The sequence below is a fragment of the Neodiprion lecontei genome, chromosome 4 (assembly GCF_021901455.1).
Source record: "Neodiprion lecontei isolate iyNeoLeco1 chromosome 4, iyNeoLeco1.1, whole genome shotgun sequence".
Lineage (NCBI taxonomy): Eukaryota > Metazoa > Arthropoda > Insecta > Hymenoptera > Diprionidae > Neodiprion > Neodiprion lecontei.
Window position 1 is genome coordinate 41,368,345 of NC_060263.1, and position 13,755 is coordinate 41,382,099.

At 40.7% G+C, this 13,755-nt stretch overlaps 2 protein-coding genes across 7 annotated transcripts in view; one reads left to right on the forward strand and one right to left on the reverse strand.

Annotated features, from left to right (window-relative positions):
* LOC107219437 overlaps positions 1 to 10,100 on the forward strand; it is a 109,137-nt gene extending 99,037 nt beyond the window's left edge. For all 6 annotated transcript variants that reach the window (XM_046738879.1, XM_046738875.1, XM_046738876.1 and 3 more), the window contains 4 exons: positions 1,894 to 2,131; positions 2,219 to 2,605; positions 2,682 to 2,933; positions 3,010 to 10,100. In XM_046738879.1, the coding sequence (XP_046594835.1) occupies positions 1,894 to 2,131; positions 2,219 to 2,605; positions 2,682 to 2,933; positions 3,010 to 4,752 (2,620 nt within the window). In that variant the 3' untranslated portion in view covers positions 4,753 to 10,100. The remainder of the gene's footprint in view (positions 1 to 1,893; positions 2,132 to 2,218; positions 2,606 to 2,681; positions 2,934 to 3,009) is intronic.
* A 644-nt stretch (positions 10,101 to 10,744) lies between these two features.
* LOC107216863 (cytochrome P450 6k1) lies at positions 10,745 to 13,371 on the reverse strand. Its single transcript, XM_015654219.2, has 6 exons — positions 13,225 to 13,371; positions 12,220 to 12,746; positions 11,776 to 12,153; positions 11,430 to 11,614; positions 11,080 to 11,368; positions 10,745 to 11,002 (listed from the first exon to the last, which is right to left on the reverse strand). Exons 2-6 carry the CDS (start codon positions 12,737 to 12,739, stop codon positions 10,839 to 10,841), a joined length of 1,536 nt encoding a protein of 511 aa, XP_015509705.1. The 5' UTR covers positions 12,740 to 12,746; positions 13,225 to 13,371; the 3' UTR covers positions 10,745 to 10,838.
* Positions 13,372 to 13,755: the final 384 nt, after the last annotated feature.

The window sequence follows — 13,755 nt, forward strand, 5'->3', positions numbered from 1 at the left end:
CCCTGTGGGCGCTGATATCATATAACGCGCCTTAGCGCCGCTCGACTGGTCGCCATGTTTTTTATTTTACTTATTGTTAGTTTTCAGCCATTCCCGTAAAGTTGAGTGCTATAGCATGTATGGGGCAATACAGTCGTACTATTTTGACCTGGGTCTGACCCTTGACCTTTCGCATTTGGTCGCGATTTTTTATATAATCGTTCTCACTTTGTAAGGCGCTCTGGTTTTTATTTTTTAGATGTTTTCAACACGTTTTGAATTTTTTACAATTTTTCAAAACTATGTTATTGATCGACGCAGTTTAAAAATATGTAAAAATTCTGAAAATTCTGAAAAATCGTGTGTCAGATATCAAAATTTTTAAAGTGAAAGCCGGATTTTTCGCAAGACATTTTTGTTCTTCTTTAGTTTGCTAATAAAAAAAAAAATTGCTAAAGTTAAAATGGTTCCGAAAAATCCGGTCAAGTATATTAAAATGATTCCCGCTTGTAATTTTTTTAACTTTTTTTTTTTTGGACGAAGGTTGAAAACAATAATAAGGAAACATCTTCTCACTCCGGCTCTAAGCTTAAAAATTTTGATACCTGTGGTTCAATTTTTCAGAATTTTTCCAGTTTTTTAAATTGTGCCGATCAATAACATGGTTTTGAAAAATTGTAGAAAATTCAAATGGTGTTGAAAATATAAAAAAAAAAAAAAAAAAAAAAAACAAACGGAGTGCCTTTCAAATTGAGAACAATCATATAAAAAATTGTTCGTCGTCATTGAAAAATATTCAGTGATATAAAAATATAATCGTATTATGTATTATGAGTGTGTGCGGGCGCACTGAATCCATCGTTTCATATATTATACTGATAATAGAGTTCCAATCTGCAAAGACGAAAAGCCAAAGGCCGTAGGTAGTTGTAAATATTCATTGGCGAGTGAACGATAGCGGTTCAGTATGCCAGTGTAATATCTGGTTATAAGCGATTGAATAGTATCTTTCAACAATCAGGTCAAATATTAAGCTATCTCTACGCTGTCAGGTACGTGTGGACAATACCTACTGTTATGAACCCACCACCAAGAGGTATTATCGGCGGCTTTATGTATTCACGTAATTCAATGCACAAATTCAAGTAGGGATTACCAATTACGCACCGGCTCACTGAATCAATACATGCAGGGCAAAGAATTTCTATATCTACTTGACTTCATTACTTCACATTTTTAATCGAACTTTGAACAAGTAATACCCTCCGTAAAGAGCTTACCGTTCCGAAAGTTCGTGCGCTCTGCGTTCTCTCGATGAGAATTGCCCGAGCTCTTGGAGCTAGATCAGATTTTTGCTTTTACTTTTTAGTCATTCGTCTTTAAAGCTCAGCTTATGATTTCACGAATTTTCTCATTCATGTACCAATCTCGGAGCTGGAGCCTTGCCGAAGATAACCAATCTTCACATATGTGATACAGTAATTATGCAATGCGCGCATACGGTTTAATTGCAAAAACGTCAAATTCGATTCAATGAACATAGAGGGGCGTATTTGCCCTTGTCAGGGAGTAAAGCATGATTCCCGGCATTCGACGAGTTATATATAACCTGGAGGCTGGCCGCCACAGATCGATCCATTACTAAGGATTCCAATTGCTGCACTGCGTGGCTTTCAAGCTGCACGTGCAACAGTTACGTCTGCTCTCGAGTTTTGGCAGATTACGTTAACTCGGCTTCTGCGTATCCTCAATTGCCACCCGGAAAACTTCTCAAGGTTCCAAGATCTGCGACGAGAGACCTGGCAATATATTTTCCCTTCTTCCCTCCCGCCATATTTACAGAACGAGGCTACGTTCCAACATAAAATTCAAGCCCCGGATAGATTTATGAATTATTTCACCGATATATTGCAGCGACGTGTCTGTGTCGTCGAGTGTTCGCCAGTGGCTTCGTTCCCCGGCATTCGACGCGCGGCAGTGGGAAGACGAGGAGCTGCTCCTGATGCTCCAGGCTATGTTCGTCGAGCTTGATCTTCTCCAAAAATTTTCCATACCGCTGGCAACGCTTAGGAACTTCCTCTATGAAGTGTACAATAACTACAACGAAGTGCCGTTTCACAACTTCAGGCATTGCTTCTGCGTTGCTCAAATGGTAGGAAACTCGGTGCTGGCTGAAACATCGGCAATAGGGTACAATCGGGCCTTCATTTATGCGAATACAACACTTCATTCATTTCAGATGTACGCGATAGCATGGGCTGCGAATCTCCCCTCAAAGATCGGCGACCTCGAGGTTTTCGTCCTGCTGGTGTCCTGCATTTGCCACGACCTCGACCACCCCGGCTACAACAACATTTACCAGATTAATGCTCGCACGGAGCTGGCGCTCCGGTACAACGACATATCTCCTCTTGAAAACCATCATTGTTCGGTCGCCTTTCGCGTCCTCGAATCACCCGAGTGCAACATTCTCGCTTCCCTCGACACCGCCACGTTCAGAACCGTTCGCGAGGGCATCATACGATGCATTCTCGCCACGGACATGGCCAGACACAACGAGATACTCGGTCAATTTAGGGAAATCACGCCGGAGTTCGATTACTCTAATAAAATGCACACCAATCTAGTGAGGATCAGCTTCAATTTCTATACCGTCTACTTTCGATAACTATCAACAAACGATCCGCCATTATTTTCCGCAGTTGACAATGGTCCTCATCAAGGTGGCGGACATCAGCAACGAGGCGAGGCCGATGGACGTGGCCGAGCCTTGGCTCGACAGGCTCCTCCAGGAGTTCTTCAAGCAGAGCGACGCTGAAAAGCTCGAGGGACTTCCGGTCACACCGTTCATGGACCGAGACAAGGTGACCAAGCCTTCTTCCCAGTGCAGTTTTATCGGGCTGGTCCTTCTTCCGCTCTTCGAGGCATTGGGAGAACTCCTTCCGGAGCTGCAGGTTCGATCCATTTTTCGTTTTCTTTCCAATCCGAGTTGCGAATGCCAGGAAATTAACGACCAGCTTGTCTCTTCAGGAATTCATAGTACGCCCGGTACGAGACGCCCTGGAGTACTACCGTCGATTGAACGAGGCTGCGAAGGACGAGCGAATGCACCGCAAGAGCATAGTGGACCTCGGCGAGTCGAATACGACCTCGTTATCGACGTACGTTGTCAAGTCCTCGTCGGCGCAGAGCGTACGTTCGAAAAGGTCCGGATGCACGCTGAGGTCGAGGTCGCGCTCGATCGAGGACTCTTCTGAGAATCTGACGATCGAGGAGGTCGAGACGGGGGAGAGTTCGGATCCCGAAACGGCGACGGAGGTCGAGGTCAGCGAGAAGACACTCAAGTTCAAAATATCGACGGAAGGCGGCACCGCCGGCAGGAAAAGCTACCCGGGCAGCCGGAAGGGCAGCAGGGATCGGAGCACCCTTGACTACCACCACCACGACCTGGCCAAGGCCATGAGAGAGCACGACCGTGACCTTGAGAGGTACGAAGTGCATCGCGGCAGAGGCGACAACCTCAGTAGCGACATGAGCTCGCCGGTCAGCGCAAGGTCGTTGGACGACTCGAGGATCGTCGAGGAACTCGAACGCGACGAAACGGAGATCCAGGAAGGGAGGGGGAATGGAAATGAGAACGGAACCGTCCTTCTGGACGTCACCGCGACCCCCGAGAGCTGCTCGTGCAGCGAGGAGCGCGACAAGTCCACCCCGAACCATCACAAATCGCTCCTTTCGAGGCTGCGGACGTTCACCGACAGGCTAAGCATCAGTTTTGACTCGAGGGAATCGCCGAGCGTCAAGCAGACCGGGAAGAGTGCCGGGAAGGGCTTGAGCAAGAGCAATTCTGTAACCGGCACTAGTCCGGCGAGAAACATCGGGGCGTTCTGCAAGCGGTGCAACCTCACCAAGGTCGATAAGGTCCTCGAGGAGACGAGGGAGCCTCAGGAAACCAAAGAGACGAAGGAGACGCGGAAGGGGTTGGAGGCGAGTGAAGTTGCCGGGGAGGACAAGCGCGCAATGACCCTGCCGAAGGCCAGGAAGAACCAGGAGGGAAGGAACAAGGGCTGGAAGACGGTCTTCGCAAAGGACAAACGACCCTCGGTTTCACTCGAAGCGATACCGGCAACGGACGCTGACGTCGCGCTCGCCAAGCATAAGAGAAACTTCTCGAACCCGGAGGGGAAGTTGGCAACGGTCAAGACGAGCCCCAAAGAGGAAGAGTGGAGTAAGGGGTTCAACGCCGAGTTCAAGGGAATCGACGGAGCTGTGCGGACCAAACCGGAAATTGTCCTCAACCCGAGCACCAGTACGAACCTCCTTGACAAGGACATTGGAAAGGTGGAGATACGGCGGAGCTCCGCGAGCATGGAGGACATAACGAAGATCACGATGCAGAACGAGTCGATATTCCTTGGGTCTCAGAAGAGCAAGGATGCGGAGGAGCTTCAGCACACCGGAAGCCTCGACTCAATGCTCCACAAGGAGACGGACAAGGCCTGCAAGAAGACTCTCGCCTTCTCGTCGCCCGGCACTTCGAAGAAGTACAGTGCCGGTATATTCTCACGGTTCAAGTCCGGCATGAGCATCGACAGTGCCAGGAGCAACAGCGGTCCTCTCAACGACCAGCAGCAACAGCAGCCCCAGCAGCAGCAACTTCAAGGAGGCTGGATATCTTCACTTGCAGCTAGCTTCAGGCCTAAGAGACAGGGTAGTGAGGCGCAATTCTCACCCCAGCGTTCCCACTATCCTAATCACGACGGATTCAAGTGATAGACTGGTATCAAATATTGGTAAAGATAAACGACAAATTAAATTAGGTACGTGTGGTTTTAACGGTCGGCTGTGTGCCCGATGCCGTGCGTGGAATACGTAGGTTTATCGATTGATGACACATATTCGCATTTCGGTGAAAATGTTTGGTCACCTTTCGAAGGGAAGATCAACTTGTATCGGATCATTATCGCTTTAGCGATGCAATCGCACGATTACAGTTCACCGAGGGTTCACGAACATACAATCGAGAGTATACGCAATGGCCCTCGACAAATTTATTGATCTTAAGATGAAATTCATGGGAAAACCCGAATTGGTTAGTGTTATCGATTATATTTTTTCTCTGTCATTTCGACTCGTGCTGCTAACCACTCTAGACCATATTTCAAAGAGGTTTTCAACTTCGTACCAAAGATAAAGTGTTTAGATACAAAACTATCGATCAGAGCATTTCTACGGACAAGAAGAGAGGAAAAATACTCGAATCGTAATCGTAGTTGTATTTGCCGTCTTGAACACATCGCGAGAAGATTTTATTCGAGTGACGTAAGGCGATAAGTTAACATCAGAATGGAAATCCACAAGGATCGTACGACTGCTCTTTCATTCAAATGGTAAATTTTTTTTAGATATTCTTCCTCCGCTCAACGGTTGGATGTCACCTATACCTACTTCTTCAATGACTATTTTCGTAATACGTGCTCGAGTCTTTGCAGTAGATAACTAACACAAAGTCTATTTAAGAATCACATTAAATTTTTCCAAAGATTAATTTAATAGCAATTCACTGATAAATAAAAAGACAGTCATCTTAAAATGAAACTCTATTGAGACAATTTTTGACTGTGAAGAAAAACCATAGGAGAAACTGAATCGTAATTTAAAAATTATCAAGGTATTCTCGAAATGCTTATAACGTCGACGTTGACGAAGATTAAGAAAAATACGAGGTTTTGAATAGAAATATCATGGCTACATCAAAACGAACTTCGTTTCACACGTCACGTGGCGTTATGTACGGTTCTTTTGCCTTTAACTTGTCCTCGAACTGAGGGATTACATGACGGTTAATGTCTGGAGAGGTATCTAAAAAATAAATGGTTTTAACTACCGTTCGGATGAATGTTCACTCAATGTATTACCTACGTTTTGCAATCACAAAAACATACATAGATGTGTATCATGCCTATAAATGTGGGAGCGTCGGGAAATCGATTTTCACACCAATATCGAGGTGGCATGTATCCCCTGAAACGGAGAGTGCTTATTTCGCTTAAACGATGAAAGATCGAGAGCCGCGGAGAGACGTGGTTCGGTTTATTTTTCGATTGACGAAGCATCCCTCGTAAATTCGGGGGTCGTGTGCCGCTGCCAAAAATTTTAATATTTCATTACGGGTCGTTGGATCAAGTTTTCACTTAAATGAAGTATAATTTGCAAAAAAAAAAAATAAAAATAAAAATAAAAATGGTTGACTTCGATCTCTCGACGCGAATGAATAATTACATTGAATACAAAGATGATTGAAAAAAAAAATCGGCCGAATTCGCCTCGTAATTTGGGTATTTATTAATTGGCAGAATATAGTATATTATATTATATTATACATAACACAATAATACATATAGACTATTTTATTTATTGTCCAAAACCTATAATGACGATTAGCCTAATTAATAATAATATTGATAATAATAATAATAATAATAATCATTAATGTTGTTCGTTAAATATGTGTAAAGTATAATGATGTTGCAAATATGCAATGTACACATCGTATAGGTACCTGTATAACGTATATCTATATACATACTATCTATATATGTATATATATGGTGATTCGGAAAAATCTTACACTAGGTGAAAAACTTTCCGAATTCCACACCTTGAACCTGACCTATTATTCGGATCAGTTATACGTATAAAAAAACCCATGGCGCACAGTCGAGCTAAATTCTTGGTTGTTCCTCTCATCATTTAGCCCTTAAATATAAAGTGTACACGATAGGAGATTCATTTCATAGAATTGTCAGTATTTACAATTTTATATTAAACATACCTCTCATTGAAGACAAACATATTTTTCCTAATCAAGGATTAAATCTCCTACAAATTACGTTGTGTGATAGAAAGTTCGTTACCACTATAAACTCGACAATATTATGATCCCTGATATTCTTTCATTGAGTCGATATTTTTCTTTCAAATTTCCGACAAATATTTTTACACCGATTTCATTGAATTAATAATTACTGACTTATCGTGGAAAGGAAAAGGATTGCCAATTGAGAGAGTATTAATACTATAGTCTATTCGTCGACGAATTTCACTTTGAGTAAGGAACGACCTCATAATTTACAATTAATGCATTCGCGAGCGAGAAGAATAGAATTTCACAATTGGTACGAGAAAGCACGGATCCTTCGAATGACGTGTGAAAATAGTTTCACTCATAACGCATATCAACTGCATATTAATACTGAGTTGTAAAATGGTACCGTCAATCCTTGTGACCTGCAGCCACTCGCAGCAAACCTTATGCAACAAGATATAATCTGTCATCATATTTCTTTTAGAACCGATATTAATTTATTACAATTATACCCGCTCCCAAATATAAAATACAACTATCGCTGTGCTTTCGTCTCTTGATGTTTATATTTTTATACTCTATATCGATGTGTCTTTACGCGCGATCAAAACGCATGTATTGTTGAACTCTAGTCTTACGTTATTTTCACCCAAATTATTATTTATTTGGGATATGGTTCAATCGTCATCATCATCATCATCATCATCATCATCATCATCATCGTCATCATCATTATTACAAACATCACCGTTCAATAATTTATCGTTTTCATTATTGTTTTCATTACTTTCGTTTATTTTTGTTGCGTTAATTATCAATTTTATCAAATAAATTAAATCATCGTATATCTAGAATTATGTATTCTATCTATAGGTATATAACTGTAACTCTACGTATAGATTGACAAATAAATTAGACAAATTCTAATACATATAATAATAAAAACTCCGTAATGTATATTAGTGAATTTTTCTATAAAATTTCAATTATAAAATTTTCAGTAATTTCATATTGTTTTATGCGTCACGTGTGCGAATCGATCATATCAGGCGAGTGATGTAAAGTTTAGACGGGTGCAGAATTGAGCACGAACACGCATGAAACAAGCCGAGAGAATTCGTGCTCATGATCAGTGTAAACCTGTCGGAATGAATTCGAAACGTTGCCTTTGCTTGCCACATGCATGTTCGTGTTATATATATATATATATATATATGTATACATATTGGGCAAAAAATATCGATTATTTTTTTTTTCACTTTGTACTCCGAAAACTTGGTTGGTAGAGGCCTCAAAAATATTCTCTCCAAGTATGAGCTCTTAATTTTAATAGGAAGGTCCTCCGCCTCGCAGTTTTCTATTTTTTTCTTATGGTGAGGAAGAAAAATACATATCTCGGTATCTACTATTTATATAAAAAAAAATCTGTATCATATTTTCGTAGGAAATTGAATTCTCTACAAAAAAGGTCTCTTACAATTTTGTTGTATAACTCACTGTTCAGAAGATATTCATCGTCAAACTTCAATGCACACTATTTTTTTTATATAAATAGTAGATACCGAGATATGTATTTTTCTTCCTCACCATAAGAAAAAAATAGAAAACTGCGGGGCGGAGGACCTTCCTATTAAAATTAAGAGCTCATACTTGGCGAGAATATTTTTGAGGTCTCTAACAACCAAGTTTTCGGAGTACAAAGTGAAAAAAAAAATAGTCGATTTTTTTGGCCCACCCTAATACATATACTACATGTTACGTAGCGATAATCTTCAAATTTATTCAAATCAAACCAATCTTATCGGAATACCGAATTCTGAAACTGTATACCTATTATAAGTCGAATTGACGAAAGACTTTGTGAGAAAAAAATGCTATCAAAACAAAATAGAATATATAACAAATAAAATGAAGAATGAAACGATATTAAATAACTAATAATAATAATAATGATAATGATGATAAAAATGCAAGTACATATTAATTTGTTTTAATTATGTTCGATCACAGTCAAAATGAATAAATTAAAAACGCAATTAGGTACGAAAATTCCGGGAAAAATTTCTCACTCAAATATTTGTTTGCTTCACTTTGCTCCGGTCGCCACTGATACAACATCGTGTATTTTGTACGTGATCGAAAATACACGAAACGCAAAATGCAAGGAAATATTTTATATACAGTTTACAGCCATAATCACACGTTGTAAAACACTGTCTGTGCCTGACCTGATTATCATTATACATTTTACATTTGTTGGTATGTATATTTCGTTTTATACGTGTATGGAAAGATCAACCTTTTCTTTTACATTCATTTCTAATATCAAATTTGTCTATGCAAACGTCAATCTGCATCTTTGATCCCAAACTGTGAATACAGTAATGTAAAATAACATTCACGTTTAATTGAGATATATACCTATATATATATGTATGCGTTTAGATATAGAATGCGGTCAATTGAAAATGTTATTTATTCACGTCAATACTGCCCGTATTAGGTATATTACACATATAATATACAATTGCTGTATCAGACTCGCACGGGAGCTTGCCGAAAACCGCAGCGGCGAATGTGTTGTGAAAATCAAAAAATAAATCAAAGCAAATGAAATATTCCATGTACGCGAATACCGCGCGACTCGTATACTGAAACTTCCATTTATAATGATCTACGTTTAACGTTAATTATAATAGCAGGTAAGAGTACCGCATAATTGTAACGGTTAATTATTATTAATATTAATATTATTATTACCATCATCACAAATATTATTATGAAAACACACGAAATTATATTGACAAGAAATAAAAATAATGAGCAAACAAACAAACATAAATGATAAAATAATCGAATGGAAGGTAAATTGATGGATGTAATATATGCTCGCAGGCGAGTGAAATGAATCGATATATGCATGTAACTAATGAAAAACCGAATGTAGAAAACATGTATGAACATTAAACATGTAATACGTAAGAGGTATATATATATATATATATATATATGTATGTATATATATAGGACAAATTTATCGACGGTCGTTGATGGCTTCTCTTCACATTTCACCCATCAATTCAATGTAGAGAATAATAAAATCTTTGAACAGATGTTAATAGTGTCGGTTTCAAGACAGCGAGAAGTATGAATGTCAAATTATGATCAACAAGACGGAGGACCCATTTTATTGGTTGGACATATTCACTAATTCTTTTCTCTTTATTTTCGCAACGATGTTGAAAATCAATTACAATCATCGAAAAAGAAAGTTCTATCGGTACAATTTTTATCAAGCGATCCAAAGACGAATTACGGCGCGACAATTATTCTTTTTTCTTTCCACTATGACTATAAATTTGTGTGGTTCGAATGTTAAACCATTCTCATTCGACTAACATAGGTGTAATTTGTGCTTGAAAATAATCCTGTACGATGGTTGAATGCCGAGAAACTGTTTCAGTCGTCGTTAATAATTAGTTGTCACATAATCCGAAGACAGTGGAAATTATAGTGAAATCATTTCGGTAATTATGTTATCTAACCACGGGTTGTCATAACATGATGGCAGATCATAACGAACGGCACTGAAACACTTAGTCATGAAATTACTCGTGTAACGGGATGATAATCCAGATTTGACGGGTGTACATCTAACATCACGCTCTGTAATGTATGACGATGGTCGCTGCAATATCTCTCGAATTATCGGTCTCTAAGTTTAATTACAGAGTTACGTCATCATTAGTTATACGTCTTATTTCTCGGATGATATTTCTCGATATAGCGAAACTTAAGCTATATTAACGTGTAAATTGTGCTTCTGGAGACTTTTAGACTGTTTGTTGTAAAGAGGAATCCGTTGTTCGGAGGTGATCGTTAAGAGAACCTTCACGGTACGATGGATACAATATTTATACACAAAACATTTTCCAGGGAACAATCATCATAAATGCTTAGCGTCAACAGCATTTCACTTAATACTATCGGCTTAAATTTTTCGTACGTTCAAATAGAGACCGCCATCCGATGACAAAATAAGGGCCTTCGGATCGAGGCGCATCGGGATCAGGGTTCGCTCGCAGGGCGTCACCTCGTACTTGGAGAGGATCTTGACGAGGCCGAGTTTCGCTTGGAGGAGTCCGAACCGAAGACCTTGAAGTAAATCAGAGAAGCGTCATGTCATGTCGCACGACGTCGAACCGAGCTCTCCATTTTTACCACATCCTTACCGATACAGTTGTGAGGACCGTCTCCGAAAGGCATGTAGATACAAGAGGCCCGATTCTGCTTGTTTTCCTCGTTGAACCGCTCTGGGTCGTACTTGAAGGGTTCCGGAAAATATTCCGGATCATAGTGGAGTCCGAACATAGGGATGTAAGTCGGTGTTCCCTTTTCTATGACGAAGTCAGTCCCCGGAACTTTGTAATCGACCATTGCTACCCTGTCGAGGAACGGCAGAGGGGGATATTTGCGGAGGGTTTCCTTCACGACCATATCCAGGTACGGAAGATTCATTACCTATAATTCAGTCGCGGAAAAGTAACTATCACATATTAGTAAATCCAAGGAATATACCCACCATATCATAGCTGAGCTTTCCTCCACTCTCATCGAGAGCTGAACTGATCTCGTCGCGGAGTCGTCGCTGAAGATTTGGCTGCAAGGCCAGTTCGTACATCGAGAAGGACATCGCGGTAGACGACGTTTCGAACCCTGCTGTGAAGAAGACCGCTGCCTGGGCCACCAGGTTGTCTCCGTCGAATACTATGAACAGAACGAACATGTATGTATCCGAGAGGACGAATTGCAGTTTTTGTGTTCTGGTTTCCAAGGCAAAGTCAGGAACTAGGAAGTAGTCTGCATCTATTCGAGGAAACCGGAACCATCGACACGCATTGCCTTAGCCAGGTGGAAAACGAACTCACTGAACGCGTCAGGATCTTTTTCGTCACTCTCGGCCTGGGCTTTCTTCAACTCGATGAGAGTGTCGATGAGGTCGTTTCTGCAGTCACCGCTCTTCATCCTGTCGTCGATGGCGCCCCACAAAGCCTTCCGCAAAAAGTCTGAGCAACTCTGCTCAAAGAATTTGAATCCCAATGGCTTGACGATACCAGGAACAAAAAAGAATGTGGATAGCTCTAGAGCGCGTCTGTAGTTGAAGGTGAATACTTTTCTACCAAATTTTCTGAACTCCGCTTCCGGATTGTTCAGGGAATTAACCTGAAGGCCGTAGGCGCAAGAGCCGACCACGTCTGTGGTGTACTTGGCACAAGTCTCCTTCAGCTCGATCACTCGGCCTTTGCCTTCGTGAAAAAGAGAAGAAAAAATTGAACAGAGGTCTGCGAGGAGAAAGCTGAATTCGCACCTACCATGCAAGTTCAGGGTCTCAAGGTGAGTGTCCAGATCCTCGGCCACGGCAGCCATCAAATAAAACATCTTTTTCAGCTTTCCAGAGCTGAAAACTGGCGTAAGTTTGTTGCGCAGAATCCGCCAATGCGGGTTTTTTATTGAAAACAGATTTGCGGTACCCAAGGTGTCGGTGTCGCTTGCAGCAACAAATCGGTCCGAAAAGTAGTTGAAGTCTTTGATGAGCACATTTTTTATTATCACAGGGTCCCGGATGAGGAGAGCTGGTTTGTCGAAAACGTAGAAGCCCAGGTACTTCAAGCCCTTCCCCTTGTCGTAGAGATCTTTGAGAAATTCGCCGGCTGATCTCCGGAAGAGCAAGCAGTCCTTAAAGTTCCCGACGAAAGCTGTCGGTTGTAGTTCAAACACTCCTTGTTTCTCCCAGTATTTGAAGTTCCGCGTCATGTAAAGGTACGCCGAAAATATCAGCGACAGCAATACCAGGATACCGTCGAGTCCCCAGTACCATGTTAGCAGAGCCATCTTAGTCCTGTCCAATGACGATCAAAACACCAGTTTATTTCCATTTTATTCTAAATATATCACCGAAGTGAAACTTTCATCGAAGCAGCGAAAAAAGCTGGGTGCTTAGTGAAAATTAGTTGCACATTGGATTTGTAAGTACTTTCTACAGTTTCATTTATCTGACATAACTTAATCACCAGTAAGTTGTAACAAAAGTATGAAGATGTTGGCAGTTCGACGTCACGTAGAAAGGTGAGTACAAGATTTGTGTTTAATCGTATACAGATAATTAGAGAAATATTACCAACTAATTGAAGTCTACTATCAAACCCGGAAACGTCTAAATAGCGGGCGTCGCTTATTTCCGGATTTTACGAATCTTTCGAAATTCTCGTTAACAATCAGCGTGTATACTTAGTCTTTTGATATTAAAGATCCAAAGGATGTAAAGATTAGTGAATTATACTATCCGCAAAATGCAGTAAGGCTTAAGATGCACTTACCTGAAATAATTGTATTGCACGTATCGAGTGAAAATGAGAGCAGAATTGCCAGGTTCGAACAACCCAAGCCGCTGTGAAACTGAAATGGAAACGCAGTTTTCATACTACTTGAGCTGCATTAAATGAGGGGACCGGTTCCTTTGCAGCGTGCAGTTCCCTCTCTTCGAGCTCGGATAACACGAAGCTGTCCTTCAATCTGCAAAACAAATAACTAGTATGTAGCAGTAGCAACCGAGTATGCAAAAATTGCATGTTGTTATCTGTTCTTTCACTGCGTACGTGCAACTGTTCCAAAGACATTGTTTGTTTTCATTTTAAGAATGATAATTGTGTTCATTAAATATGAAATAAAGAAAATTGTTACCATGAAGTTGTGACCTGTACCGGAGGTATAGTAACTAACAGCAAGAATTAACATAAATATATGTTTATAACCAAGCTCACGATAATATTGTTATGTTCACGATACTTAACCCTTTAATTCACGCAGGGTTGCTCAGCGTTCCACTTTTTTCTTTTTCTAGCTATTTA

Coding starts and splice junctions, on each gene's coding strand:
- LOC107216863 (XM_015654219.2), bottom strand. CDS start 12,739: ATGGCTCTGCTAACATGGTACTGGGGACTCGACGGTATCCTGGTATTG. Junction 11,615..11,775: donor AAAAGATCCTGACGCGTTCA/GTGAGTTCGTTT, acceptor TTCTGTTCATAG/TATTCGACGGAGACAACCTG. Junction 11,369..11,429: donor GAAAGCTCAGCTATGATATG/GTGGGTATATTC, acceptor ACTGAATTATAG/GTAATGAATCTTCCGTACCT.